This window comes from Atractosteus spatula, chromosome 3 (assembly GCF_055471065.1).
Source record: "Atractosteus spatula isolate fAtrSpa1 chromosome 3, fAtrSpa1.hap1, whole genome shotgun sequence".
Classification (NCBI taxonomy): domain Eukaryota; kingdom Metazoa; phylum Chordata; class Actinopteri; order Semionotiformes; family Lepisosteidae; genus Atractosteus; species Atractosteus spatula.
This window is the reverse complement of record NC_142708.1, coordinates 17971581-17998026: the sequence shown is the minus strand read 5'-3', so window position 1 is coordinate 17998026 and position 26446 is coordinate 17971581. Positions and strand designations below refer to the sequence as shown.

At 37.9% G+C, this 26446-nt stretch overlaps 2 protein-coding genes across 2 annotated transcripts in view; one reads left to right on the top strand and one right to left on the bottom strand.

Annotated features, from left to right (window-relative positions):
* Window positions 1-19874, top strand: part of pgm5 (phosphoglucomutase 5) — a 50651-nt gene extending 30777 nt beyond the window's left edge. Inside the window, exons 7-11 of the mRNA XM_088912172.1 lie at window positions 3717-3832; window positions 10097-10232; window positions 11122-11305; window positions 15423-15557; window positions 18744-19874. Of these exons, the coding sequence (XP_088768298.1) occupies window positions 3717-3832; window positions 10097-10232; window positions 11122-11305; window positions 15423-15557; window positions 18744-18833 (661 nt within the window). The 3' untranslated portion in view covers window positions 18834-19874. The remainder of the gene's footprint in view (window positions 1-3716; window positions 3833-10096; window positions 10233-11121; window positions 11306-15422; window positions 15558-18743) is intronic.
* Window positions 19875-23399: 3525 nt separating this feature from the next.
* On the bottom strand, window positions 23400-25776 carry LOC148837519 (transmembrane protein 252-like). The gene is made up of 2 exons (XM_088912054.1): window positions 25483-25776; window positions 23400-25051 (listed from the first exon to the last, which is right to left on the bottom strand). The coding sequence occupies exons 1-2, from the start codon at window positions 25758-25760 to the stop codon at window positions 24862-24864; spliced, it is 468 nt and encodes a 155-aa protein (XP_088768180.1). The 5' UTR covers window positions 25761-25776; the 3' UTR covers window positions 23400-24861.
* Between the last annotated feature and the right edge of the window lie 670 nt (window positions 25777-26446).

Genomic DNA, 26446 nt, shown 5'->3' with positions numbered 1-26446 from the left:
AATCTGTGAAAATAGATGCATCCCAGCTGGGTGTGCAATTGTGATTTCCAACATGACTTCATTACATAATTCTAAGTTAATTTATGTTTGATTTGAATAAAGAAAATAAACAGTGTTCATGTGTTGAAATGGTGAATTACTCTACCCACATGTTAGTACACTATCTTGCGTTCATATTAGTATCTTGTTAATCAGACGTTTTTGATTAAACAGTATGTATTATTGACTCGTGTCTCAACTTATTCTAGAATAAGCAACATATTCTAAAAATGTCCCTGCTTTTCATACTAGTACATATCATTCTAAGTCAATTCTGAGAAGTCTTGTCATTTTCACCGTAACAGGTTCTTAAATGGGTTCTTAATTCTAATTGGGAAATAACATTCTAAAAAGAAACACAAATGGAAAGTCATATAGATGCATAAATGAATTTGCAGGAGTAAAAATAAACTCACAGCCAAAGACCTTTCAAGCCTAATGGATAAATCCAAGGTCATGTCATACTGGTAGAATATATCTCTTTAGTATTGTATTATCCATTATGGAATCTTGTCATTTCTGTATTTTTATATTTTGAGTTGTAAACATCCATATTCTCCAGAAATGCATTATTCTACTAGAAGTTAACATTCATTGGCTGGTTATTGTCACTGTTTGGACACATTAACAGATAATTCAGGGATTTCACTTTTGTTGTCATTACGTTTTTGTCATTTTTGCCTTAATTGTGAAAATGAATGTATTAACTGAGTGTGAAACTGATTTTAGTTACATACAAAGTGTACCGTACACGCCTGTCATGTGCCTTTTGGAAGAGACTTTGCAGGATATTCTAAGATATGGATGCTGGCAGAAAGACACACATACCTCACACATTGATGTCAGTGGAGTCAAGCAAGGGTGCTGTGAGAGATTAGAGACCAGTCCTTTTAGGAATGGATATGATAAAGAAAGCTTTCCTACGGTAGGCACCATATTAATATATAGAGAAGATACTGTTAGTTACTGTGTGAAATTAAGTGTTCAGGAATTTAAATCATTGCTTTCTATAATGAAGCTAGCACTTTTGTGTATCAACAAGGCTCTGGAGAATTCTACAATGTCTGGCTTCTAGGGATAGAAGTCACCTTTTGTAGCAGGCACACACGATGCCTTGTTACGTGTTTTGATGGCCCCCTTTCTGGAAAATTGCTCCGTGTTTCTAGATAATGAAAGGAAAAGTTGGAAGGGAGATAGCTGCCTGTTTCCAAGGTGAGCACCAGAAGGCACAGAAGGATCAGGGTGGCAAATTCAGAGCAAGGGAGTTTGGGGAGTTAGTTCTATGTGGCTGTAATCCCATCTCCCTGGCAGTGGGACAGCGCCCTCTGCTGGTGCTACATTACATGCATGAGGTGTAGGACCCAATGAGGGTGTGCCATGATACAGTACTGTTCTAAGCCTCGCTGTCATTGGTCAAGTTCAAAGTTCAATATTCTGCAGCTGATTTCTTGTCTCTTCTCCATCAGCGCAACACCGATGCAAATCATGGAGGCTGCGACTGCATAAGGTCATGAGAAAATGCACAGAACTCGAATAATAAGATGGTGAATAAAACTTCACATGTTATGTGTCCTTCATGTCTTTTTGCTCTGGGTTTGTACATTAAAGAACCATATTATTTTCAGAGTAAGCACAAACCTAACAGTCTTTGGAATAACGGCATTGTGCTGAACACATCCACATTCATACCCAAAAACTTTGTCCAAAAGCTTTATTCCTTTCCGTTCTGTTCTGGCTATGACCCACTAGCAATCTGTTGCTAGCACCACATCAAACCTGTCAGGAGAAAGCTCTGTCCTGCCTAGCCTTTGGTTTCCACGGCAATATGATAAACATGTTGAGTTTCAATGTGTGTACAAGGCATGCACTTCATTAAAGTCTAAATCAAGCCTTCTTATAGGTCTTTCTTGCACGAAGTATTAACCCAGAAGTTTTGTCAGAGACATGCAGACACAGTGGGTCATATAGTATGTTCGGCACCTCTATGCAGAAGTATCTAAAATGAAAAGGAATTAAAGAGTTCTTTAATCTTATTGTAAGGCACTTAGTTGATTTTTGTTTCTTCTTATTTTTACATTAAAAGTCTTCTTCTTGCAGTTATTAGTCATTGTTATTACAATTTTGAAAGATACAGATATGAACCTGTCCATACAGTATATATCTATTTTGTTTAAAGTGTGTAACATTTTGTTAGTTCAGTTCTTTTCACTCAGTATCTCTTTTATGCAGAGACACAATTGTATGATCTTCAACTGAAATAGCATTTTGTTTTAATTTAGGACTACTCTATATAGTATACAAAACTATAATACTAAAATAGCCTTTTAGCATTAATGGATGTGTAGAAAAGAACACTATGCTAATAACAAGGAACACTTAACAATATGTCAATTAGAATTGACAGATAAAGGTGATGAATTAACTATTACCTCTTCATATCGGCAGCACTTGTATAGTTGAGTTGGAGTAAACTACCACAAGTTGCTCACAAGTTTTTAAATAAAATGTGAATTAAACATCCTTTATGACAAACTTGGTTTGTTCTCAGTCAAACTAAGCTGTAATTAATAACTCTCAAAGTAGTTACATTAGAGGAAAGCAGTACTGGAAGCTATATGCAGGATTTATTTTAATTCCTGCTTGTGTTGTAACGGTGTTTTAAGTGTTCAAGGTATGTTCACAGCAGTGTATATAGTTCATATAAAACAAAGTGCTTTGAAATCATATTAGACAATGATTTTATAATGTGATTAGAAAACTGCTGGCATTCATTTGGGACTTTATAACTTCAGAACTGCAACCCGTGAAAGAGTTTTTCGTCTCGCTGTGTAAAATGTCTGGAATGAAATGTTGCTAACTCTCTGAAACTCTCCCCACTACCTTGACCTTTAATTTTCAGGAAAATAAATTATGTTCAGATAGACTTCTTTTGTAAAACATTTAAACAAATTTGACCTTGCAATCAATATATCAATGAACCAACCAACCAACGAATCAATCAACCAATCAATCAATCGACATTTGGTGTAGTGCTGTTCACCACAGAGTGCTTCCCAGATCTCTACAGCAGTTAACAATATAATAACAATTGGCCACTGGGGAGAGAAAAGAAACCTCTGGGGGTCCCAGGACCATGGATTCCCTTTATAGTGGCTGTATGGTAAAAGTTTCCTCCAGGAATGCACAGTTTGTGCGACAGCCCATTCAGGACTGAGTAGTATCATTCCCAGCTGTGTCACCTCCCTGTTTAGAATGTGCTGTTTCTTGTCCTCCCTGTGAGGATGATTTCTGTAAGTCTTCAGGTTTCTGGGGTTTGTTCTTTGCACTAGAACATCAGGTTCATTCAATAAAGTTGATTCAAAATTATTGGAGTACAAAATCTGAATTAAATGTTTTCATCCTGATCTATGTAAAGAGAAAAACAAAGCAAAAGGTAACAGTTATTTTTAATTTGGGAAAAGTAACCATGCAAAATGGATTAAGTTATACCTGAATGCTGTTTTTCCAGATATTTTGGGACTTACTCGATTTCATCATCCTGTTTTTGTGTTCCTATGTTGACATGTTTTAAGCAAGATTAGCATGTCCTTACTAAGAAAAGAACTAGAATTTGGGCAAAATTTCCAACACTGTAGGTTGAAATTTGTTCTCCTCACAATCCTCCTCTGTTTTCTCAGGGTGGCCAAGGCTATGAAGGTAGCGCTGTATGAAACCCCCACTGGCTGGAAGTTCTTCGGAAATTTAATGGATTCTGGGAGATGTTCCCTTGGTGGAGAGGAAAGCTTTGGCACTGGTGAGGGGCAGCTTTTTCCACTCCTGTTTAGTGTCAACTGCATGTCACTTCAAGAGCGGGCCAGTGGAAGAACCGTTTATCTGGACAGACAGGCTTCGGATTTTGCTGAATTACAAAATCCTTAAGGAACTGAAGAGGGGAAAAACATCGCAGCTTCTCCAAACTGAGAGCCTGCCAGGCTGCTTTCATTATATTTCACAGCAGTATACTGCAACTGCACAGGATCGTGAATGTCAAGTCATAATACTTTTGAGTGATAGTGAGGTTTACCAAAAAATATTTGCTCTTGTTATTTGTCCTCTGATTCAGCCCCACCCCAAACATACATGAAGCTAAAGAGTAAACTCACTTTGTTCTCTAAATCATTATGTCCTCATTGAAATCCCTATTCTAAATAATAGCCATTCTTCTCCTATAAAAGGAAGAAAGCTTGTGAAGCATCCTCCAGCTGGGCTTCTCTCCCCAGACGGCCTTCTTGGCAGGGCGTCAAGGAATGGGAAAAGCGGAGCTTAATTATTCCATTTCTGTCGTAGTGTTCATTTGGAAGTAACATGCTGCTGATTTTCGGAGAAATGTCATCTGAATGCTTTACAGCCCATTTAAGGCAAATAGGATAGTGTTGAAACTGATGGTTCCCTGCATATCTGAGACATTTATGATGCAGGGCTGCCTTTTATTGGTACTGGCTCCTAAAGGCAGGGCTACTCAGATATTTGCAGCTCCTGGCACACTTTTCAATGTCCCAAACTTTTTGCGGTATTTTAAAATACTCCACATTAATATTGCAAGAAGTAACATTTATTTCAAACCGAAGCATAGATTACAATTTTACTGAGAAGTATTAGACTTCACTTTTTAGACTACTATTTCAATGTGAAATCTCCTTCAAAGGAGATCGATGAGTCTTGATAGGTGAAAAACCCATCCCGCCATTTTCAAACCGCATTGTGCCGTGCACACGCAGGGGGAGCCATAGCCCATCCTGGCAAGCAACGAGCACACAGCCTGTGATGCCTGGGCACCCCCGATGGGACGCCAGTCCATCACAGGGCCCACACAGACACAGGGCCAGGTTTCCCAGAAGCCAATTAACCTGCCAGTATGTTTTTGGGCTGTGGGAAGAAACCCTCGTGAACACATGGAGAAAATACTAACTCCACACACGTCTGGAATTGAAGCAGGGCCCTAGTGCTGAGAGGCAGCAATGCTTATCTGTGTTCCACCATGCAATAGAACTGTCACATAAACTAAAATTTTAAATTGGTAGTTAATTGCAGAGAATTATTAAGACTATTAAGTAGTTGGATTACACCTACTACTTATGCCTTCAGGGTAGAAATGAACCAGAAATGATTCAGTTTGAAATACTGAATGCAATATTCAAGCAAGTAAATTACTTTTCAAAGTAATGCTTTACTCATGACTCATAATCATGACTTGGATTATTTCATTCAATTACACATTCCTTTACCTGTGTAATAGGAAGTGTTTTTGATTAGGATAAGTAACACTAGTCAAACTTTGAAGATATTTTGCTAAATATTTCTAATTATACCTGATTAGGTTATACCGGATGAAGTCAAATAATTAAATATTTTGCTGCAGTGCCTTCATAAAATAAGCCAGTAATGATCCCTAAGTAATTTTGTCATAGTCGTACATCACTGAGTAGTATTTGGAGATGATGTCATTTTTATATTTCTATTGCATCTGGTGGAATCAGCGAATACAACGCAGTTGAAAATAAATTGTATTTAGATGACCTGGATGAGCCTCTTGGGTTTGTAACTGTCATGAAGACCTTGAGACTGAGTTACTTCCTTGTATGTCACTACAGTAATACCCCTGTGTTCTTCTCTTTTTATTGTCAGCCTAGTGTCATATTGCAGCCTGTGCCAATGCTTGCTGTGCTCAGTATGTGCCATTATATGGAAGCAGAGAACGTTCTGACTGAGAAATCTTCATAGAAAATAAAGTGTTCCCATTTGATTAACAGAATGCTTTGTTGTTCAAAGCTATAACTGAAGGTAGTGTAAGAACTCCCCTGTGCTATTTGACTGTTTAAATGTTTATACAGGATGTTTAGGCATTGTTTATGAAAGCTGATGATACCTGATGTGGGAGGCCCCGGGTCAGTTTTAGAATCCCATAAGGGGTATGAATGTACTGAAAAGGTGCCAAATTACAAATGAGTTGTTTTGTACCCTAAAGTGACTGGGTGTGAAAGGTTTTATCGACAGAACTCCACAATTCCTATATTGAGAGATAAAACCAGAGACTGTCGGACTGTCTCTTTGCAGTGGTCTGCAATGAATGTAGGTTGTGCAGATATGAGTGATGAGTCTATATTTCATCGTTTCCTTTCTAAGTGCATGCAGTACACGTTCCCTTAACATTTCTGTGGTCTCTGAAAACCTTAATGCCACTCAGCATTGGATATTTACCTTGGTTTTGTTGGAGATTGCTGTATTTTTCAATGGTGTATAGTACGGTGGCCATTTTGGTAAATCAATCTTACATTGTAGAGAATTTATTTTCACTTTAAACATCAGAATTAAAAATGATTATAAGCTATTCAATATGGACTTGAATTCTGTAAATGTATTTTAAAGTCTTTTTATACACTTTAATAGTGTATTGTTTTTATGTCTTTTTTCCCTATATGGCCGTTTGTGGGGCTACAGAAACAATTATTTATGCATGGAGTGGATTGGATAACTGGGCTCATAGGAAAACTGTCTGAGCATTGCATGAATGTTATTACTCAGGAGCCTAATTAGACGGAAGCATAATATGTACAAGTTAGATTGGGAGGCTGTGTCATGCATTTAAACTGAAAACGATCACACACAAGTTAATGTCACACTTCAGAAAGGAATGTAAATTCAAAAAGTCTTTCGGTCTCACTGGGAGCAGCAAATGTTTAGGGTTCCACAGTGTAAGAGGGACTAATGTGAGATAACAGTACACAACGGATCAATGTGTAGTCATATACCAATAGTGGAGTACATATCAATGAGTGTGGCTACTGTATATACAGTACCCTGCCATGAAAAGACGATCAACAAGGCACCTCTATATCAGTGATTTGCTCAGTTTTTAGAGCCTGTTTTTGGATGGCATCAAGTTCTTTGGATATTCCAGGTCAAGGGAACCCAGCTGATTTATGCAAACAATGCCAACAACAATGGACTACTACAGGATCAATAATGACACAAAATGTCATTATTGCAATGTACATTATTCAAATGTAAACTAAAAGAACGCTTACTCAAGACATTTGAGAACAAGAGTAACATCTTAAAGATAATTTGTGAGGTTGTTAAATCATTGTTTTTTAGTTTTTTTATATATATAGTAGCAAACAACCATAACCATGTTACTGAAGTTCATACCCTGGCTTCTTTCATAGAGCAGCACTGAAATCGGACTAATTTTTGATAATTGATTCTTGACATTTACAGTATGATCAGTCAGCAACAAAATTCAGTCAGCTACAAATATTGTTATGCTAGTTAAAAATACTATACTGTTAATTTATTTATATTGTTAATATCAATTTTACAAACCAGATGGCAGTGAAAACTACATGGCAGTGTACTCAAAACACAGAACAGGAGGCTCTTCCTTACCCAGAGGGTTTTGGGTGCCTGGAATGAGCTACCCAGCCATGCTGTTGAAGCTGTCTGAACCTTGATGTCTTTGAAGAAATGGTTGTAAGAGGTCTCTGGATCTTTTGGCAAAGCAGGTCTTCCTGTTGTTGGTTTCAAACACAGTTCCATGTCATTTCCACTGGTGTGCTCTGTTTAGATGCAATATAAATATGTGAAAGCCTTTGAAGATTTGGATGGTTATTATTATTATTATTATTATTATTATTATTATTATTATTATTATTATTATTGTGCCAGTATGTGTTGACTGTTAAAATGTTGTTTTTTTTCCTTTATGTTCTTTTGTACAGGAATTATTTGAGAATTGGTGGCTGTCAAACAGGCTCAACTCTATTCCTCTGTTCCCCTTGTATTGTCTCATTTGCATATATTGAGACCGTATCAGCTGAAGTATTCTCTTCTAAAAACCATTCCTCTCTTATTTCAAAATAATTGTCTTAGTCCTGGAAACTATTGGAACCTATTGTAGTCAATATACAGGCGTTTCTAGAGAAGCTTGGCCGCCGAAGAAAATTTGCAATCTGGTGTAGCAATGTCTCGAAATAGATAGAACTCTTTTGTTTTGGGCCATAGTAGAGTATATCTGTGGAGCTGGTGTTTGGAGGCTGAGAGGCAGTTGGTAAGGAAGCAGAGATGGGTTATTTTGATCTTCCTACATTGGTCTCCCACTGAGATAAAAACTTAAACTTAAGGCCTGAGTCATCTTTCCCATTCTGCGATTCACTCGAAATGACAACACCCAAGAATTAAGCATATTGAAAGGTTTATGGAGTGTTTTAGTCACAGTCAGTCTGGCTTATCTCGCTTGGCTGAGGCCAGGCTCTTGACCACAGGGCCGACCCCCAAGTGGAGTGAGGAGTGACCAGGGGGCAGGAGATGGTGTGGAGGGGCGATGCAAAAGACGTACTGTAGGAGAGGGAGAGAGGGGGATTACGTATAGTATTCCTAGTTTTTATGTGAGGAAATGACGTCAGGAATGATTACAAATTACTGACAGCTGAGGCTGATTGAACTTGGCTGTTGTCTTCCCTCTTGACCTTTCTTTACTAAATGTGCTCAAGCTTTTATGTTGTTTGTGATTTGCTAAGCATGTGAAACAAAGAACCCCGATGTCATATGTGTTCCACGGAAGACGTCGAAATTAGGCTTTAAGACTGATTGCGACTGAAAAAGCAAGAGAGTCGTTTTCTATGTCTTGTAACAAAACATAGAAATGAGATGTTGCCGCAACTCGTTCTCAAAGCACCACGGCAGACTCTCTGTTGTCACTGTTGCAGTATCATTTGTTATATTAACTGCCCTAGAAAAAGATTGGCTGTGTTTCCTGAGATGACATGGGAAAGAATGTTTAACTCTCCAGACACAATTTTATCTCAAATGAATAAAAAATGTGTGCTTTGCTGTGTTAAGAGGGACTTCCTGTAAGCTACAGATATCTTTTCAAGTGTTTCAAGTGTGGCCGTTTTTGCAAACAAAAATATCACTTTATTTTCCCAGATTAAGAGATACTGTAGGAAGAGAACAGCACCACGTGGTGTGTATATGAAGCTTGTAGAGAACTGCGAGGCAATGAAATTATGACAGAAAAGAAGCTGTTCAGTGGGTCAACAACAAAATGAGAAACGTTGGTTTATATCCAGTTATTCATTGCTCTTCCAGTGATGCAGTGATTCACATAGTGTTGCAATGTGAATGGGAATTGAAAGTTCTTAAGGATATGATAGGGCTTTTGCAGTACATAACTTTCAAAAGCTTTAAGTAATGCCTGTGTAAAAGCGCTCTGTGTGCAATGTCTGGCTGCAGAAGGCAGAAGACAGTGCAGAATTCTTGAGGCAGGAGAACTTGGGTTTAGCAGAGTTTCCCACTGTCTACAGCACTGTGATTGCTGGTTTTAATTACAGATACAACTGCGCTGTTATTTCATAACAGAATTGATCTGCTTGCTTGTGGAGAGTTTTATTTAGCGTGTTTCTTCAGTTAGTCCTTAGTGTCAAAATTCCTTACTGCACAGCTACTTTTCCCAACAACATCAGCAACAGTGTATCACACCCCCACAATGAGTGATTCTTCCTTCAGCAGATCTCCAATTAGGTCCACCTGATCCGCCTGAATGAGGCCAGTTCTGAAACATAGAAAATGGTACAGGGTACCAATTTTAAATCTCCCTTCAGCTCAGCTTCTTAGAGTCCTTCTTAGAGTCTTAGAGCACAGATCACAAGCGTGCTCCAACACCAGGGCTAGGAGCCTCTGCACTAGGAGGTGGCACTGTATCTACGTTGAACCAATGAGCAGATATAATAAAATCCCAGAAGGGGTAGGGTTGAACTCGTCACACCATAGAGAAATCAGGATTGTGCTTCCTGCTGTCTGATTTTTTGAGTCCCGTTCAACTGCAGGAGTTTTATCGGACAGTGTCTTATTTAATCCAAAATTCTTTATACCCCATGAAATAATTCAGGACATGGATGGAACAAAATCCCGCTGCTGGTCATTCTGTCTTTTGTGGGTAAGCAGCAGGGTATGAACAGATATCTGAGCCTCCTAGCTCTCCTGGACACCTGATTCACAGACAGCGCTCTTCTTGTAACAGGCTCGGACCATATCCGTGAGAAAGATGGCCTGTGGGCAGTCCTGGCTTGGCTCTCTATCGTAGCAGCCCGAAAACAGAGTGTGGAGGAGATCGTGAGGGAACACTGGACCAAGCTGGGGCGCAACTACATCTGCAGGTGAGAACTCCAGGGCGGGCAGGCCTTCTGTAGTTTTCTGGTGGAGTGCTGGATATTTATTTATAGTTTTAATTATATGAAATCCAGTTTGTTTTTTTAAACATGTTTATTTTAACATCTTTATTTCAGTTACTGTAGCTAAGTGGCCAGCCAGAAGTGAGTTCTATACATGGATCCAATGAATTCAAATAAAGAAACAGTTGTAGCTGTAGCAGTAAAAGTTAGGAGAAATTGTGTAATAAGAGAAAGAAGTTAATCCGTAATTATGATCTATAACATTGGCCTGCAGACACACAAGAAAGTGTATAATTTTCAACACAGCAATGGCTATAAAATATAAATGCCTGAAATACTCCAGAAACATCTTTAATATTTGTGTTAAAATGCTCACAGCAGACTGTACAGTCAGTGAAGTGCAAAACTCTCATTGTGGTGAATCTGAGCATAAAATAAGAATCAGTGCATTAGCAAAATGTACATAATGGCAAAGTTAAAGAATTACGCTGTACGATTCAGTTAATTAACCTATATTGCAGAATTTAATGCTCCTTTAAAGCAATCACGTGCGGGGATTCAAAGATGCAGTTTTTGAGACGACAAGTGGCGAATCCAATGCACAAACATCACAGGACTCCACCACATACAGCAGTATAATTCCACTCACATTTTGCCACTGCCACTGTGTGTGGCCCCAGCCGCCTTCTTGAAATATGGACAAGCTTCTGTCTGACATATTTCTTCAGTCCTTCAAACGAACGAATACACTGTGATCTGCTCTCTTAAAAGAACATACCAGTGTGTCCTCGCTTTTTTTCTTTTGTATGCTGTCTGTAAAATGTTTTCCCAGAGTCTTCAGCGGTGTCATGTTTTTTCTGTTATTTTCTGTTAGGTTTGATTATGAAGGTGTGGACCCCAGAGCCGCACACTACATGATGAGGGACCTGGAAGCTGTGATCACTGACAAAGCGTTTACCAGTCAGAAGTTTGCAGTGGGGAGCCATGTGTACAGTGTGGAAAAGGCAGACAGCTTTGAGTACACAGACCCTGTGGATGGCACTGTGGCCAGGAATCAGGTCAGATCTGCCAATAACATAACTGAGTTCAATCACGAGAGCTCTGAGAATGTAGGAGCTAGCTTCAACCTTCACATAGCTCTCAATTCATCAAAACTCTCAGAATTCATTCGTTTTTTTATTGCAACTTTCTGTTTCACTATTCACTGCTTTGAGCAAATGAACTAGGAAAACAATGCAACAGGGGAACTCTCACACCCTCTTCACACAGTCATAATCCTAATTCCACTAAATCTTCAAAAAGAATTTTTATACAACTTTGAATTAAAAACCAAAATCCACAAAAAAAATTAATATGTAAAGTCCCCACATTCTAAAAATATAAGTAGAGCAGGTGGTTAGATAATGCACATTACCTTATTTCCAATCACTCCTGCAACCTTTTAAACATAGAAGCATCTGATAAAGAAAGTACAAATATTTAAAATGCAAATATTTTGAACTGAGGTCAGCACAATGATGTGTAAGTTAACACTTCTGCCTTAGTTCTCAGAGGGTCCTGGGTTTGGCCTTGAGTAGTTGACTATGTGGAGTTTGCATGTTGTTTGTAGATTTTCTCTAGGTGCGCTGATTTTAGTAAAGCAGGAGAAATGCTTATTAGGGTTTATTAGCTGCTCTGCATTGTCCCTTCCTATGTGCCCCTGTGTCCCTGTGTTGGACTGGAGTCCAAGGGACAGAGCTGTCTCGAGCTCTCTATTCTCTGTCCTCTGGGCTTCCAGGGACAGGCTCTGAACTCTCACCAGCAAAAGCATATTTCTGATGACAGATGGAGGTTCAAATCTAATGAAGGAAGCCATTGATTAATGGAATTTCAACATTAAATAATCAGTAGATGGCAGTAACAGGGAAAACAGTTTACATTTCCAAAGTACAATATCTGTTTAGAGCCAAACATGTTACTTATCATGTTCTTTTTTTATTTCTTATCCTGTCCAGAATAAGATTTTTTTGGTCTTACCTGACCTTTTAGATCACTCATGTAATCATACTTCAACTGGGGAATAAGCAAAGAGGCAAAGTCGGGCACATTTAGCGTTTTTCTTAATTTTGACCATAGTAGGATAAATCTCTTTAGTTGTATGAGTTTTTTTATCTGTTTTATCCTGAAAATAGAAAAGGGGATATAATAAAAATCTTCCAAACCACTCTTTAAAATTAGCAGACTCAGGGGAACCATGATGTTTAAGACATCTAAAGCAAATACCATGCATTAACTATCCACTAATGCAATAATTTTGTCAAGAAACACCACAGAAAAGGTAAAAGTCAGGAGGCTATTTTAATCTGTGCTCTACAGTCACAACACGATGTATAGAAATCAGTTTCTAACCTAACATATTACTTCTCTTGCTAATAAATTAAACTTTCACTCCACTAAGCCTAAATAGTAATCCTTATTTTAAAAACAACCCATCCCAGCAAAAAGTAGACTGCTGCATAGATTCCGTTTCTTTTTTACAGCATTGCCTGTAGTGACTTGCTGCTGGTGAAATCAGATAGTACTCGAGTTGTAGCCTAAGGATATCTCACAATTCTGTAATGAGAGTGTATTTTGATGTGCATTACCACTCAAAAAACCATCAGCTTTGTTGAGAAACCTTCCATGTATTTTTATTCCAAATGCACGTCTAATTAAGAGGTCTGTGTATTATTTTATACATTTCCTTGTATTCTCAAAGGCCTGGTTGCATCCAGCAGTTGAATTGTAAAGTACCTAGCACAACATGCACGTCAAATAATATAAATGCACTGTGAGTGAAATGAAGTTCAAGGCTTTACGACACATGAGTTCCAAGAAAGTGCAGAAATGTCGAATGAAATATGACAGGAGTTTTTAGCAGTTTGACAGATGGACTAGGAGAGTGTATGCAGAGCTTCAAACAACATTTCCTGCTCTTGGCACTGTTTCATGCAGTGTCTCAGAACAGATGACCCTGGCCAGAACATTTTCTCTTTTCCCTGCTGAGACCTTGTACCCTATTGACCCCCCCCCCTACAAGGGAATTCCTCAAACCTATCGAGAGCAACCAACTCAGTTTGTTGGTTTTGACATTTGTCTATACTCTGTTGACAGTGGCCAAGCTTCAGAATACATCAAATAACCATTGCAGTTTCACACACAGTAGATTGGTTAGTAGGTTCTGGGTGGATGCAACTCTTACCAGGAAGAAAAATTGCCATGGGAAATGATTAATAGATTGGTTGGCCGCCGAGCTTATTGTGTGCACTAAAGTGTAGCGTATACTCTATTCATCACACATTAGCTGCCAGTGCAGCTCATCTTCCAGACGTTACAGTTAGGGAGCCTCATTCCTTTATCACGCATGCAGTTCTTTGAAGAAAAACAAAAACAGCATTTGGTTCTCCACCTATTTGTTTGTCCGGCCTACTGTGAACTGTGTGACAAAGCTGCAGAAATCCCAGACAGCCGGTATTGCATCAGCTGTTGTCCTTCTCCCCAGCGCCTGTCTGCTGCAGCAGCAGCTGTCCTGGGAACCAGCAGGGCACATTCAAACACCGACAGCGCTGAAAACTGTGTGGCCCCACAAACGTTATCGCCTGACACTTTCACAGAGGAACCATACGTGGGGATAGCAAGTGACGATAGCACCATGGGCAAAGGATTATGAAAAAATGCCTCATGCGTCTTTTTTGTCATTGACTCATCCGCTACCAGAAAAGAAAATAGGTTATGATTCAGAAGATATTCCGGTTGCAGTTCTAATTTTTCAGTCTCATCGCATTTCATCTCCAAGGCTTCACCTTCACATGGGTCAAATATATTGCAGTGATAACATTCTTATTCATGTTAGGAACAAGTAGAGACTTTTTTATTTATCCATTTTCTAACTGCTGTGTCTAGTACAGGAGTCACAGGGGGTGCCAGAGCCTATCCTGGCAAGCAATGGGCTCCATGCGGGAAACACCCTGAGCTGGGCACCAGTCCATCGCAGGGCTCACACAGACACTGACACGCACACTCTCACACCAGGGCCACTTTTACAGTCTTTGGACTGTGGGTGGACCCAGAGGAAGCCCACACTAAAACTGGAAGAACACACAAACTCCACACAGCTAGCACCCCAAGAATTGAACACAGAGCCATGATGCTGCAAGGAGGTAATGCTGACCATTGCACCACTGTCCAAACTTTTTTCTTCACTCTTCATACCTCTGTTCCTTCAGGGACTATTTAAATCTGAGACTGTAGTGACATCTGCTGGACATTTTATTTCTTTAAGTGTTGATAAGCTTTCTGTGTTTATCATTTTGTTTTAAGAATAGTACAATAGTAGTACAAAGAGATGGCTGATTTACAGACATTAATCTAATAAAATACCACTTTCTACATCCCAGTTTATCTCCTTCTGGTTAGTACCAAAGGCAAGGCTTGTAAATGTTCTCATTGACTCTCTTTCTAGAATGTTTCTGTACTGTTTTGTAATCCTTTTGTCACAATTTTGCTAAACCAGCCTGACAGATTGCATAGGATCCACATTGTTCATTCCTTAGTTTGAATGGAGCTGCATCACATAACAATTCAGTGCTTCTTGTAAGGATAAAAGTGATTATAATAATAATCCTTACACTTATATCAAGTTTTCATGGACACTCCACTCAGAGCGCTTTACAGGTAATGGGGACTCCCCTCCACCATCAATGTGCAGCCCCACCTGGATGATGTGACGAGAGCCATAGTGCGCCAGTACACTCATCACACATCAGCTATCAGATGGGGATTATCAGGAGGCCATGATTGGTAAAGGCCAGGGGGAAATTTGGCCAGGACACACTCCTCTTTTTGAGAAATGTCCTGGGATTTTTAATGACCACATAGAGTCAGGACCTCAGTTTTACCTTTCATCCAAAGGACGGCACCTTTTTACAGTATAGTGTCCCCGTCACTATACTGGGGCATTAGGACCCACACAGAGGGTGAGTGCACCCTACTGTCCCCACCAACACCTTTGACCTTCAGTGGGTTACCAGCTGTGAGTTGCAGGATGATTTAGCTAATTGCTAAGAGGGAGTCTCTTGAGAAAAGAATGGAAGAAACCTCAGTTTTACTTTTTATAATGAAAATTTCATTTTGAAACACTACTGTAACTGCTTACAGGGTCTGCGGATTATCTTTACGGATGGATCAAGAATTATATTCAGGCTGGGTGGAACTGGCAGTTCAGGAGCTACCATCAGAATCTACGCAGAGAGCTACGAGCAGGATCCTGAGAAACACAACAGAGAAACACAGGTATTGGTTCAAAAAATGTTGAATATGAGGCCATTGGCAGCTTCTAATGTTACATAATTGATCATCAAAGTACAGAACAAATATCAAAAACCTAGACAGAAAGGTTGTTTCCAAAACTTCCAAACAAATGTCACAAATTTTGTGTTTTAGTTTATTTGTATCACAATGTTGTACTAAAGGAGTACATTACAGGAAGTGTGAAATTGCTCTGACTCAGCCTGAAGGGAAATTTTAATTTGAGGTGGAAAAACTTGTTACTGAAATAGATTTTCATGGCTATCTATCTGATAAAATCATGTACTTGCATTTAAGTGCTATTGTATTGAGTTCCCTAGGTATTGATGGCTGAGACACAGACCTATGTGGTTAGTTGAAAGTGTTTTCCAGCTCTTATTTGTATGGCTTGTATTTATGTTTAAACGAATTATTGAAAAGTGCATGAAATTTACTTTATCAGCTTTGCATATTGCCAAAGTTTCTGTTTGTCGACATTTCACTGCACAGTTTTATCCCACTCCTTGGAACTCGTAGTTTCCTCAACTACCTAATTTGCACATGTTGTTTAAGACCAGATTTTCTTTTCATTCCTGAGGTTTCCCTACCTCAGGTCTACTTCCTGACTCGAGACCCCAAAGTCTCCTGGTGCAGTTAGGGCTGTCAGCTGGTGTTTAAGCCTTTCAAAAATGTGTCTTTTTGAAGTTTTTGTTATAATTTCAAACACCAGCCATTCTCCTATATTTGATATAATCTATAATATATACAAATATATAATACAGCTGCATTTAACATTCAGAAAAATAAAAATCCAATACTGATATAGTTTCAGCGATATGTTGTAGCTTATCAATAACGTTTAATGGACTGAAAAGGTAGTTCAGTATTATTACTCCTGCTACATATTATGAAAATGGAAGAAAAAAGAACACAAAGAGGAATCCATCTTCATCAAGATGAAAAGTCTTTCAAATGCATGACTCCTGCTGAAAAAAAACATTTACTTTGTTTCCACATTTATCTGTTAAATCTAATGCAAATTAAAACAGTATAGCCAGATACAAAGACAGAAGGGTCCACCTACCATAAACTAAAACATGAAATAAGCAATATTTAGTGTAATAAGTTAGAATCACATTAGTAAATTACAGAATTCAGAGAATAGTATAGCAGTACAACAATTATTTTTAATAAAAGCTATCATACATAGACAAGAAATGTCAGGTCTAATCTTAGATCTTTTTGTACTTTTTGGACAAAGATTTTATTCTGTTTTAGATGAAGTGTCAATATCTGTCCAGTGAATATTTGCCGAATTCTTTTCAAACTATTGGCTTCCCATGTGACTATAACTTATGAATCATCAAATAATATTTCAGTTGAATTTCAGGATAGGTCATGCTAATACACACATCTAAAACTATCAGATTTTCCATGTGAAAAATGTCTGTTTTACGTTCTGCTGCATGCTTTGGGTTGTTGTGTAATTAGTTTTTGTTATCAGTGATAATTAATTCCAGTCTAAGCTTGTTGTTCACATGACTTAGAACTTTTTGTTTTGGTGTACTTTGGAAGACAGGTGAAGGTGTCCCAAGTTTATTGCCAAGTTTAATACTGGATTCCATGGAGCTAGATTGTTTGCTACCAAACAATCCAATGTTCAGTAGTATTTATTGTCTTGGTAGATGATAGGTTTGGCCAAAGATAAGAGCACTGTATTACTTCCTTAATGAAGGTACAGATGAATGTGCCTAAAAGAAACTCATTTGTTAACTATATCCAATTGTAAACAACTAAAAAAATTTTCCTTTCAACTACCAATAAGCATTTCATTTTAATTTAATGAATCCAAGAACTCCATTGACTAATACGTTTCATTCAGGCTAATCCACAGGCTTGTTAACAGACCCTTGTGCTCAGGTTAGTACTATTTGATTAGGTACTGGAGTTTTATGGCTAATTTTGGTGAAATGGCGAGTGACTCATTTATACTATAAGCTTCCAAGCTGGTGATTTGTACATTCTTTTGTAGGAAGAAATGGGCTATGGGCAACCAATCATCATAAGCCATCAAATTAATTTTTAATTTCAGTGTTAAAAAACAAGAACAAAAATCACTAAAATGAATATAGTTAACATAATTCTAATAATTCTAGGCTAGCATAATTAGCATTATACAACTAAATTATCTTCTTTGTTTTGTGGAATTTCCTGAAACATCTGCTATGATTGTAAATTAAATCCTTATAAAACAAAAAAAGAGGTGATTAAAACTGGGTTTCTTTGATTTTTTTCTCAGTTGCTATGGAGATATTTCTTTATTTCATTGTCTTACAAGATATTTTTATAACAATATGTTTCTGTACTTGCAAGTAGATTCTAAATAAGCACAGTGCTAAGATAGATTTGGTTGTTTGGAGTCATTAATTATGCATTATGAAGTGCATTCATTTGTAGTGTATTGGTCAGAGTCAAAGGAAGATGTTCTGCCTTTGGTTTTACCTTCTGTTTGTCATGTTTCAGTTTCAAAAAGAATTTGTGTTCAGAATTTCTCTACTGCAGACATGTGATAACACACAAGCTGTGATAAATACAATCACTTATGACATATGTGAAATGATATATGTACAACAAATTACTTTTAAGTTAAAAATATTAAGATGATAATTGTTTTTAAATGGGTACATTTTACAGTAACAGAAATCTTAAACAAATACTGTCCTAACAAGTATTTGTTTTTAAGAATGTTGCATGTCTGATGTATAACGTTCCGGCTTATGTATCCCTCAGTCTGTGACTCTCCTGCTTGCCTGTCCCTCAGTTCACGACTCTCCTGCTTGTGTGTCCTTCAGTTTGTGACTCTCCTGCTTGTGTGTCCCTCAGTTTGTGACTCTCCTGCTTGTTTGTCCCTTAGTCTGTGACTCTCCTGATTGTGTGTCCCTCAGTTCATGACTCTCCTGCTTGTGTATCCCTCAGTTTATGACTCTCCTGCTTGCCTGTCCTTCAGTCAGTGACTCTCCTGCTTCTGTGTTCCTCAGTTTGTGACTCTCCTGCTTGTGTGTCCCTTAGTCTGTGACTCTCCTGCTTGTATGTCCCTCAGTTCATGACTCTCCTGCTTGTGTATCCCTCAGTCTGTGACTCTCCTGGTTGTGTGTCCCTCAGTCTATAACTGTCATACTCGTTTGCTTGCAGGCTGTGCTGGGCCCCCTGATTGCCATTGCGCTGAAGATTTCAGACATCCATGAACGAACAGGCCGCAGGGGCCCCACCGTCATCACCTGAGCTCACCCGCCACTTTCCACAGGGGCCAAAAGAGACACTCTTCCATGAGGTTTTAGTTTCCAAACTTTCTTCAGTGTACGCGCCTTAAACCCTGCATTCTTTCAAGGGCTATGCCATGTTTCAGTTGAAATAGTTCCAGTGTAGTCTACCCTTTTGTGTTGTTTTTTTTCCAGGTAACTGTTCCTTACTTTTTTCCTTACAGCTATTTTGCTGCCATTTTAAAACATACTATACTGTTCATGTTGCCCCACTTTGATGAAAGAGCTTGTTGGTTCTGAAACTTTGCTTGTTGTGCACATTATTCAAGTTTTCAAGGACAAAAAGGGAGCTTGACACAGTTCAAGCATATACGTTTTTAACCCGGTTTTCTTGCTGCAGTATTCTTTTAGAATCTTAATTAAATATAATAGAAACAGAGGAACATGCATAACACAATGTGTATTAATTAATATTACTATCATGCTAATTAAGATTACTTTTACAGAAGTGGAGCATTTGGTATTTTCAGTCAACATGAGTTGGTAAACATGGTCTGATGTATGTGTTTGTGTGTATATATACATATAATAAATGTATTCATACCACCTTGTAATATGATAGAGCTGCTGAAATCTCTGTTTAAAGAGAAAAGAGATTTGTTGTCAAAGAACTCTTGGCCAAATTTTTTACACTGGGCTCAAATTCTACAATGAACTGTTAAAACCTATTTACTGTATGTCTCAATCTGAGCTTCTGAACTGAAATCATTGCACTCTCAAAATGATGGAATTTAATGAAATATCAGTATATAACAGGATTTATGACAAGAAAGATTTCAAATTTTAAAGATTATTTCAGACTAACAGAATAATTTTTAAATTTGTGGATTGTTTTTTTTCAAGGAGTCTAAATGAATACTGCAGTCATAAATAATTGTTAAATAAACACCAATCATTTTTGCGACACAAACCCAAGATTTGTTTTATTAGATGCAGTTAAACACATTTGCTGTATTTAATTTTTTAAACCTAAATTGGACTTAATAAACTTTAATGTTTGTGTGAAGATGTGTATTTTCTTTTTGTTTGAATGGTATAGTGAAGCTTGTGTAGCTCTAATACTATGAATAATAAAAACACAAGTATTCTAATACTGTTAATAATACAAATGCAACAAGTATTCAATGATTAAAAAATGCGTATTGAAAATACATTAAGCTGTGAAGACCTGAGTTCAGGTCTGACTGAAATTGTCAAGGAAACTGCCAAGGTTTAAATAACTACTTAGACCCCAGCAGCTATTTCAAATCTACATCAATAGATAAATATCAGGGCACAATTTAAAACTTGCTAACAGTCAGTTCTAAGCAGGTACTTTTTTTCACAGAGTGAAACTATTAATGCTTCAAAGGGATCACTGGGACACATCATAGAGGCAGAGATACTACCATATTCTTTCATAACATGGCTGACACATGACACTGATGGAATCACTTAATGTACAGCATATAATAAGCATTGTTGAACTGAGCAGACAAAGTTTTCATCTTTACTTTCTCTTGTCTTCTCATATTCTTATAACTGGCTTCACAGCTAAACGTATAATTGAAAAGCACAACCAGTATCTGTGTGTTTCCGACCTCAGATATTTCTAAGCGCAGTCTTAGAGTGTGTTGGGGGGTGCAGTCTGTGGTCAAGGACATTGTTCTGGATGGGTTTCATGGTTTATGACTGTAGGAACACACCCACAACAATACTGGCATTGGTGTTCCTAAAGACAAGCATCACCACATCAGCCACCACTATATGAGTTATAAATATGGTTTTGCCTAAGAAAAAGTCACAGACCACATTGATTGATTTAGCTGCAAATCTTTGCTTGTAAAGTTATGAAATGATCTGAATGATGAAATACGTGACCCACCCAGAATACATTAATGTGTTTCTGCTTCTTTGAGCAGCACTAACAGTAAAGCAAATGCAATGACCAGGGTGAAAAATCTAGCAGGAAATACTCCTCTCACACAATGCCATTTACGGAGATTTAGGTCCCAAGAGCCTGTTGAAGATAACGCCCGCCAGTGTGTTGTATTGCTGAGGGGATTGAGGATTGGTCTTGAGATCCATTTGGAATTATTGTTTTACTTTCTTTATGTAAATGTAATCTTTCATTTGAGTGTAGAATAATCTCTGCCCTCCACTGGGAACACTATAAAGATTCTGATCGGATTTACTTCATCTTGCTTGTATTTTGCCCCTTCACTGCAATAAAATAACATTTGAATGAGCCCCATGTACTTTTCCCTTTCTACAATAATAAATGAAAGGCTTTGTCCTTATTAGTCAGGTAAGTCATTGTCACTCATGACTTTTATGATTAGACATGCTGAAAGATATCAGAACATCATTTCTATATGACTATGATTGCCATTATAAAAAGATTACTTAACATTCTAGCTGATTTGTGGCATGGTATAATTGATGTAATATTTTTTTCCAGTTCAATAAAACAAACCTGTGAGTAAATGCCAGCATCCTGTATGAAAAACCATATAAATCTGTGAAGCATACTTTTTTGTAAATTAATATCTAACTTCACACGATCAATTCCCCACAATGTTTACTCCAATCTCAGTTTTTTCACAACTGATCTTGAATTAAATCTTACGAGATTGGTCTTTGGGTAGGTTTTGGTTTTCTAAGGAGACACTTTCACAGACAGTGTAGTTTCAGAAATGTTTTTACTGTATATGTATATCATTGTATATTTGTATCTATATGGGATCTCTATTATTAAACAAACCACAGTAAAATATTTGAAAAACACAGTATTTTCCCCAAGTGACTTTAGAATTGAAAATTGCCATCCAGTATTTCATTATAATCATACATACTGTAGCTGACATGTAACTTGAGAATTTTCTATTATACATTTTTGATACGTGGCATAGTGGGCCTACAATGGCGTAATACAATTGGCAAAGGTTTTTCAGTACCTTAAAAATGCTCAGTCTGCATACCCTGCGGCTGAGCTACTTTGCCTACAGTAAATACGTCAAAGTATTCAGATAATTGTGCAGTTTTTTACATTTTGTTGCTTTTAAGTTTGCACTCATTACTTTGAAATAGCAATTAATATCTGTTATATACACAACCTACACCACATATTCAAAGCAAACAACTAGAAGAAATTAGTAAATCAATAATACAGTTGTAAAAAGGATAAGATTACTCAAGTACTTAAAGCCGATTTGCTGCACATCAAGACTCTTAAAAATTACCTTAACAAGCCATACAATTAGATAAATAGCCTTAGTCTCTGTGCAATAATAGTGGTTCACATGATTTCAGAATAAATATACCTCTCTGTAAGGTTCCTCAGTCCGGTAGAGAATTTCATTTTTATGAGCTAAGGAATTCAATGGCTTAATATACCTGAAGGAAACCTGCCAAATTGAGCTCAAAGTACCACAGGCAATCACCATTCTCTCAAATTGCCCCTGTTCTGACCCAGTATTATCTGCTGAAGTTAAAGGTTGGTTTTTGTAATGTATTAACTCTGCAATTTTTGCCATCATTTTTGAAAACTATACTTTCTAGTTTTCATATATTGTGCCATTTTAGATACACTTTTGGATGGTTTCTAACCACTGCCAAACACTATAGAATCATTGGTCAATATAAGTCACCAACTGTACCTACATATATTAATGTTACTATGATAAAATTATTAACAAAATTGCAGTTTTGATTGTACTATTCTGCAAAATTCCAATCAGGTAAGGCTTTTTTAATGTAGTGTTATGTCAGCAATAAATCAAAAAGCTGAATGTTGTACTGATGAAAATATAACAATTTTGGCATAGTAATAAATATAAACTATTTTGTATTTTGTGCTGATTAAAAAGACTTTGTTAGGCATCTGGAAAAGCCTATAATTATTCTTTTTAAAAGCAGAAATGTCTTGTATATTGTTCAGAACAGTTAGTACATATGTGGCTGGAAAAAAATAAAAAGTACAATTTAGTTTTTGTCAGCTTTTGTTTTTAAAGTCTGTTTAAAGCACAGTCACATACCATTAAATAGGCTTTGGCAAATGCCCTATTTCTTTAGTTTTAGCTGTTTGGAGATTGCTATCTTCCTTGGTATTATTTAACCAAATGGACTGAATGACTTACAGTTCAAGACAATTGTCCACGTACAGGTAGCTGTTAAACTGAGCTGTCTGTTAAAGATATAAGAAAGGCACCAAAGGAGAATTATGTAATATGTACAGTATACAATATAAAAGTTTTTTTTTTCTCCTCGGTGAGTCTACAAACCCTGTCTTTCCAGTAAAGAAATATTGTGCAACAAGCTTTATTTCTGTGTTAGCTTAATATGTTTAATTAGCAACAGTGCAAAGATACAGGTCAATGAAGTAGCAAGAAAAATGTACCTAGCTTTTCTGAATCTAGACAACTTCCAAAACATAATGAATTGCTGTACAATTAAGACATATTAAACATATAAAAAACAAAGACCAGGATCTCACTTTAAATTTGTATATAATTTTATTTAAAAAATTAACTTTTGTTGCTGTCTTGTCACAATTAAGTTCAGTTCTCATTGTTCACAGTTTTTCTACATTGACAAAAAGAAATAATTTTCATCAAAACACCTTTTTAGTCATTAGATATTTCAGTAAAGTACATATACAGACTGTTTCCTATCTTGTGCCCATTAATAATAACAATTATAATAATTGCTTACACTAATATAAAGCTTTTCTGGACTCTCCGCTCAAAGCGCTCTACAGGTAATGGGGACTCCCCTCCACCACCACCAATGTGCAGCCCTACATCAGCCATAGTGCGCCAATACACTCACCATACACCAGCTATCAGTGGCGAGAACAGGATGATGAACCCAGTTCATAAATGGGGATTATGATTGGAGGCCATGATTGGTAAGGGCCAATGGGAAATTTGGCCAGGACACCAGGGTTCCACCCCATTGTCTGCAATGTTAAGCTCGGGCTCATTGTAGCCGTTTATGAGACTAAGCAATAATTGAAAATTAATGCAGAGACAGGGCTGTCTAAAATATCCCATTCTTTTATATAATTTACTAATGGTCTTTAATGTTGGCACTTGATTTTTGTACACGATACAAATTTAAGGTGCGTCATCAAAATGCATGTGCCTGAATTTGCACATTTTCATTCTTAGAATACTCATGCATATACAGGAGGTATGTACATACAGGAGGCATAGTGGTTTAGCAGCTTGCATAATTGACTCTCAGCTTCTGGTTCAATCACAGCCACATGTTCTGTGTCAACGTGTGATCTCCTTTTTCCTTCTGTTCAGTAAAGACTTGCTGTGTTGGATTGATTAGGTGTTTCTGCATCCCGCACTAGAACAAGTGACTTCCCGACAAAGGATGGATGGGTCACCCATAAATATGATGTACTTGTAAAGAGCTTTTACCCTTTTTTGATATAAACAGTTTTATTATTATTATTACATTGTACCTGTTATACAATGAACACATCTCATCAACTTTGTGAGGCACGTCTGTAAATACAGACAGCTGCCTTCAGTTCTTAAGTATGATTTAGGTATAGCGCCTGTACATTGACCACTGCACTAACTTTCCATGTACAGTATACCGTGTACTTTCTATAATGTTGTCACTTCCTATAATGTTGGACCAGCACCTACTTCCTCTCACCACGAGCCTTGTTTGAGGACTGTACATCCCTGTCCAGCAATCCCAGTTCTTCACATTCTGCTCACACTGTCAATGTCACTGAATCTCTCTGTACAGGGCACAGTGAAAGACACATGGAGGTGCTAGGTCGCAATGGGCAGTTCTTCCCCTGCACTATACCACCCTATACAGCCCTGCACTCCTAGTGCAACAGGAGGGATGTATCTTCAGGCCCTGCTCCAAAAGTTCTTCATTACCATCTTCCTATGGACTGTGCTGTATGCTTCATTTTCGTCAGATTGTGAGCTGTTTGGTCTTGACTCCTGAACAGGGTATTGTTCATCCAGAGTTCCTTTTCACAGTGTCTCTTTGTAGGACGGAGGCTCTTCTTGACTGTAGGTTTCATCCACGACTTCTGAGATGCTTTCTGTGTAAAGGGGTGGAGCAATATTACACTGAAGTTCATCCACCATGACAAGGCTTCCTACAGCCAAACCTGGGCTCCTTTCAACAGACTCCTCATAGGAGGGAGGGTAGAAATGAGGCCTGCAAAAATAAAGAAACACAACAGCGCACATTGCAATCATCAGAAACATGAATCAATTTAAAAAGTCGAGTTTTGCTTTTTGTCAACGACTTACTTTAGAACTGCAGTACTTACTCTTGTGATGGTTTAACTGCCATTTCTTTTCATTTAACGATCAACTGATATACTACAGGCCTCTTCAGTGAGGATATTCCACTTCCATCACAGGTGATACAGCACTGTGAACGCATAAAATGCCTTTTCATTCTCACACCATTCATTGCAATATCAGCAATCAGAATACATTGCATACATCTGTCTGTGCTTTTAATGTTTTTCATTATTTACTAACTGTTCCAAAACCAAAACAGTCCCTTGTCCTTTGTTTAAAGACTGAGCTCTTGAGGGTCAAGTAGAGACTCGTGTTATTGCTCTGAACGGACATACTCACCTGTCCACTGTGCAGATATACACCCTGGTGTGTTGATGGCATGCCACTCTGGTCAAAAATCTTTTGTTCTTCATCCCGTGACAGATATTCCATGAACATCCAGCCAGCAGGAGTAAGAATCCACAAGTGAGGCAAACACAGGAAAAGATTAATTTCACTGTGAAACCACCTGTATTCCTCATGGATATCAGGAAAGCACCAAGGCATACTACCAAGAAGCCCACCACAGGCAATGTTGTGCGGGCTAGAAAACAGACTTTCTTTTGCATTTCCATCATCAAGTGTTCTGTTCGAGACAGCCTGATTACTGCTTGTCCTGTCCCCATCTGGCTCTCTTTTTATACTTTATGGTGAGATTGTCTTTTACTGTGTGGAGCAGCCCAGGCACATCGGCACATGGTCGTTGCTCATTAACAGGTCCGCTAGTCAGGTGTTACAATATCAGCAGCATCGCCGTAAATGATGCAACACTAACTCCTGTGGGAAGGTGTGTGCAGAGCAAGGTGCCGCACAAGTGATGATCACAATGCGATGTCCTGTGACAGGTGGGTTCTGTTCTGTCAAGAATTCCACAAGAGTGTGCAAAGGAATTTTTGTTTAAAGGTCAAAAAGGTTTCTTTAAGGCTTCGTACATGCTACTTATTTGAGTACTATCTAATAATCTTTTTTTTTACCATTTTTCATGACATTGCGAGGTGCTTTATAATAAAAAAGGCAAAGCCCAAAACAATGGAAACATATATACAAATTAATATAGCATACTACAAGATATAAAAAGCTGAGGTAACTGTTAAGACAGAATTTAAAACAGCTGACTGACTTTCAAGATGTAATACGTGCTGGGAGATCATTCAGCAGTATTGAAACCGAACAGAGAGCCTGGTCACCTAAGGTTTGGAGCCTCGTTTTGGGAACTGTAACAAGGCCAGAGTCCAAAGAGCATAATGATGTGTAAGGTAGATGT

What these genes read in the sequence shown, in the direction of transcription:
- LOC148837519 (XM_088912054.1), bottom strand. Translation starts at nt 25,760, where the DNA reads ATGATGGAAATGCAAAAGAAAGTCTGTTTTCTAGCCCGCACAACATTG. An exon ending in TATATCTGCACAGTGGACAG is followed by an intron (nt 25,052 to 25,482) that starts GTGAGTATGTCC and finishes TTATTTTTGCAG; the next exon opens with GCCTCATTTCTACCCTCCCT.